The sequence below is a fragment of the Hemicordylus capensis genome, chromosome 1 (genome assembly GCF_027244095.1).
Source record: "Hemicordylus capensis ecotype Gifberg chromosome 1, rHemCap1.1.pri, whole genome shotgun sequence".
Classification (NCBI taxonomy): domain Eukaryota; kingdom Metazoa; phylum Chordata; class Lepidosauria; order Squamata; family Cordylidae; genus Hemicordylus; species Hemicordylus capensis.
In genome coordinates, this window is record NC_069657.1 from 144,458,834 (window position 1) to 144,463,295 (window position 4,462).

General features: G+C 41.9%; 1 protein-coding gene across 1 annotated transcript; it reads left to right on the top strand.

Moving 5' to 3' along the window:
• The first annotated feature begins 1,208 nt into the window (after positions 1–1,208).
• Positions 1,209–2,192, top strand: LOC128326660 (olfactory receptor 1019-like). Its single transcript, XM_053253924.1, has one exon. The coding sequence runs from the start codon at positions 1,212–1,214 to the stop codon at positions 2,190–2,192; it is 981 nt and encodes a 326-aa protein (XP_053109899.1). The 5' UTR covers positions 1,209–1,211.
• Positions 2,193–4,462: the final 2,270 nt, after the last annotated feature.

A 4,462-nucleotide genomic window follows, 5' to 3' on the forward strand; every position in this document is an offset into this window, starting at 1 on the left:
CCAGTGCAGCCTTCAAGAACGCCAGAGGGTCCACAATCAGACTGGACCAAGCCCGGTTCATGGCGGACTGGTTCGGTGGACGATGCTTGTAAAGGGGAATCTGATGAGGATTCCCTTTTACAAGCAAAGAGGAAGCACTCACAAAAAGGCTTTTAAAGGGTGGTGAGGGGGGCAGTGACAGGTAACATTAACCTTAGATGTAGATGAGAAGGTCTTTACTGTCACAGTAGCAGCCACAGTACCGCTCCTGGCTGGCCACCCACTCCTCACACTAACTGCTGCTGCACACTCCCTCCCTCCAGCAGCCTGTGCTACACACGGTAATGCGACCCAGCCTTTTAAAATTTTGTTCTATTTTGAGGTGCTCTTGCACAAGAGCACCATTCTAGTCTTGCAAGAATGGTGCTCTTGTGCAAGAGCACCTCATAATAAAACAAACAAAAAGGCCGGCCACATTGCCCCATATCTATGGGCTGCTGGAGGGAGGGAGCGCACACTGCTGCTCTGCAGCAGCAGTGAATGTGAGATGTGGCCTGCCAGTGAGGAGCTGTGCTGTGGCCACCACCACGCTGGTAAAAAACTTCTCATTTACATCTACTGTTGTTAGTTGCCTCTCACCATCCCCTGCCCTTTAGAATCCCTTTGTGAAGGATTCCCCTTTGCTTGTAAGGGGGAATCCTCACTAGATTCCCTTTTACAAGCATTGCTTCTCAAACCACTGAACTGGTTCAACCTGTTCCAATCAAATGGTACAGGGATTCTCAACATTGTGTCCCCAGATGTTATTGGACTTCAACTCCCATAACCCCAGCCACAGTGGCCTTTGGGATTATTGATGTTGAAGTCCAATAACATCTGGGGGCCCAACATTGAGAATCCCTGGACTAGACCATCCAGTCGGTCACTGACCACAGTCCAGTCCAAATTTGGGCTGAATAGTAGAAATAGGTTCCGTGCACACCCCTAGATTTTATAAAGTAGTTTAAAATACTTGTTTCCTCAAACTATAACTCTGTCCATCCATATCTTACAAAAAATTAAGAATATTTTGTGGTAGAAAAGAAGTTCTAATTGTGTAGAACACAAGTATCAGGACTCCCAGCAATGCTTTGGAAATGAGACAGGGTAATATTTTATCTCATCTTCTATAATAAAATCTTATGTTCTTTCTAATGCAATATATTCCATGCAGGTAATGCACTGTGAATGAAATGGCTGAGGGAAATCAAAGCACAGAGATTGCTGAATTCATTTTTGTGGGATTAACAGACGACCCTACACTACAGTTCATTCTCTTTATGTTATTCCTCACCATCTATATCATCAGCCTGATGGGGAATTTTGCAATGATTATATTAATCAGGGCCAGTTCCCAGCTCCACACCCCAATGTACTTCTTCCTCAGCAATCTATCTTTCTTGGATATCTGTTATTCTTCAGTGGTTGCCCCCCAGACACTGACCAACTCCATTGCAGATAAAAAATCAATTTCTCTGGCTGGCTGTGCAGCACAAATGTACTTTTTCATAGCATTGGGGACCACAGAGTGTTGTCTGCTGGCTGTGATGGCATATGACCGATACGTAGCTATCTGTAACCCATTGTTGTATCCAGTTCTCATGTCCCCTAAAGTTTGTATCCCTTTGGTGGTTGGGTCTTATGTACTTGGGCTATTCCATTCTCTTATTCACACAATCTTCACATTTAGGTTGTCCTTCTGTGAGTCCAATGAGATCAATCATTTTTATTGTGACATCACACCACTGTTATCCATCTCCTGTTCGAACACACATGTCAGCGAAGTTCTTTTATTCAGCCTTGTTGGAGCCATTGAAATAATCACCCTTCTGACTATTGTGATTTCCTACACCTACATCCTTGCCACCATCCTGAGAATCCACTCAGCCCATGGAAGACACAAAGCCTTTTCCACCTGTGCTTCCCATTTTTCGGGAGTCACCATTTATCATGGAACAATCCTATTCATGTATTTGCGACCCACCTCTAGCTACTCCTTGGATACTGACAAAATCCTTGCTGTGTTCTATACATTGGTGATCCCTTTGCTGAACCCTCTGATATACAGTCTGAGAAACAAAGATGTGAAGGATGCTTTAAGAGACTTCCTTAAAAAGAAGCTCTCCAAACGTTTCCTCACTAGTATGATTGCTAATGTTCTGAAGAAGCAATAAGGGCCTGCCTGATAAGCATGTCACTATGTTATTTTTGAATAGATGGGTTTCCATTTCTTATATACATAGACCAAAATGAGCATTCTGTAGGTAGACAAGAACCATATGCATGTGTAAGTTGTAAACTAGTAACGAAAAGAGAAAGAGCCAAGAGAGAGAGAAAAATGGGTTCTGGAAGAGCTTGGACTACTCACTTTATTATTCTCATTGTTAGTCACTTTTTACATCATCTAACATCATACAACTTGTGCATGACTGCAAAAAATTGTACAAATGTTTTTCTAGAACTGCACTCTTGGTTTTTTTGTTTTGTATTTGGTTGCATTTATTTTTTTTTAAAAAAGCTTTGCTGTCTTATATTATCAGGACTAAAGAACTGTGTATGGCCCAGGTCATACAACTACTTACCCAGTTGGCTGTTGGTCCGGGACATAGTTATAAATCAACAAGGTGGGACAAATGTTTCTGGGTCCTACCTGGGTGGGGGCCCATTGCATGGGGAGTGTATGATACTAATAACATAGAAGCAAAAGAAAGGGCATGTTAAGAACGTTTTGACCATGTTCTTATCATTCTTCCAGAGCAAAGACATGGGGGAAGAAATGCACTAAATAAAGATAAATACATAAGAAGGCGGGGTGGGGTGGGGCCATTCTTCACTTCCTGTCTCAGGGTCCGCTGCAATCTTGCTACACCTCTGCTGATGGTGCTTCATTACAGATGGTTGTAATGTAATGTGTTTATTTCTTGTGTTCCAATTGCATTTTCACTTCTCCCCCAAGAGATTAGGCTTAATTCTGAGGAGTCTTCCTGAGACAGAGAGCTCTGAGATATCACTTCTGTGAAAAACTCAACTCCATCTGTGGCACTGCATTCAACATGGATTTTCTCAGAACTGTTAGCATTGCATTCTGTTACTACAGAGAGCACACAGCTCTTACTAAGCCATGTTAACAGATGCCATATGACACACTGCTTGTGTGTCATGTTACTTTCTAGGAGAACTTAAAAGGGACGGGAATGCCTGAAGAAAAACAACCAGACTTTGAAAACCAAAGACTTTTTGGAGGAGCCTCAAGCCAAAGCTGCTTCAGAGAAAACAGCAAAGGTCTCATATATGCAGTTACAGAACAAAGAACGGTGGTACTATCATATAGGAGTGGCTTTTCCTGTTCTTGCTAGGCATTCTGGAAGAGCAGGGTAAGGACAGTCTGGATTCAAAGACCATTTGGCTACAGAGAAGGGAACTGGAAGAGCGCAAGGGGACCAGTTGTTGTTGGGGCTATTAATGAAGGCAATAGAAGAAACAGTAGAAAATTCTGAAAGCTACTTGAGATAGATGATTTTGAGACAAGATCAACATCAGACAAGAACACTGTTGATCATTTCTCTAGAACAGTGGTTCCCATCCCAACCTGGGGGACTCCAGAGGTTAGTTAGTTAGTTTATTTACGGTCAATGACCAAACAAAACAGCACCTGAACAGTAAGTATGCAATTACAAATCTAAAACCAAATAAAATAAATTTAAACCCCAGTTTGCAAGCATCTTATTTTGCATGCCGTGGCACAAAAACATGCAATTCTGTAAGTAGTCTCCTCTTGACGCTCCGCTAGAAAGAAAGCAACATGATAATCATCAGAAAGCCCAGAATATTTTTTCATATAAGCCTCAATCCAAATGGAACGAATTGATTTATAAAAGGAACAGTGAAGCAAAACATGAACTATTGACTCAACCACGCCTATACCACAAAGGCAGAGGCGATTCCTTAGAGGGACTCTTTTATATCTTTCCTCTAATAGAGCTGAGGGAAGAACACTAAATCGTGCCTTGGGAAAAAAATTCTTCTCAACCTTGTCCGTTGGGTTAAATAAGTGGCAGGCACCGGGTAATTTAAAAAACTGCCACAAATATTCCTAGGAGCATTCAAACTAAGGTCTATTTACTTCTCTATATCTAACACTCTCTGAAAATCTTTTTAGTTACATCATGGCTTAAAGTACGAATAAATTGTTCTGAAGCCACATTTACCTAAGATGGTTTGGACATTCTTTATCCAGGGAGACTGAAAGTCATCCCTCAAAACTAGTGGGACAAGGCCCAAAGAGTAAGTGTGAAGTTTGAGCCAAAAAGTGACCGTGGGCAACCACGCCTGTGCCACAAACGTAATCATTCCAGATTCCAAACGTAAGGCCACATTTGGGATACATCTAGACAGCTGAAAAATGGCTTGCAAAAAACTCGCCTGAACAACTTCAAGAGATTGT

Excerpts from the sequence above, each read along its gene's own strand:
- LOC128326660 (XM_053253924.1), top strand. The coding sequence starts at position 1,212 with ATGGCTGAGGGAAATCAAAGCACAGAGATTGCTGAATTCATTTTTGTG.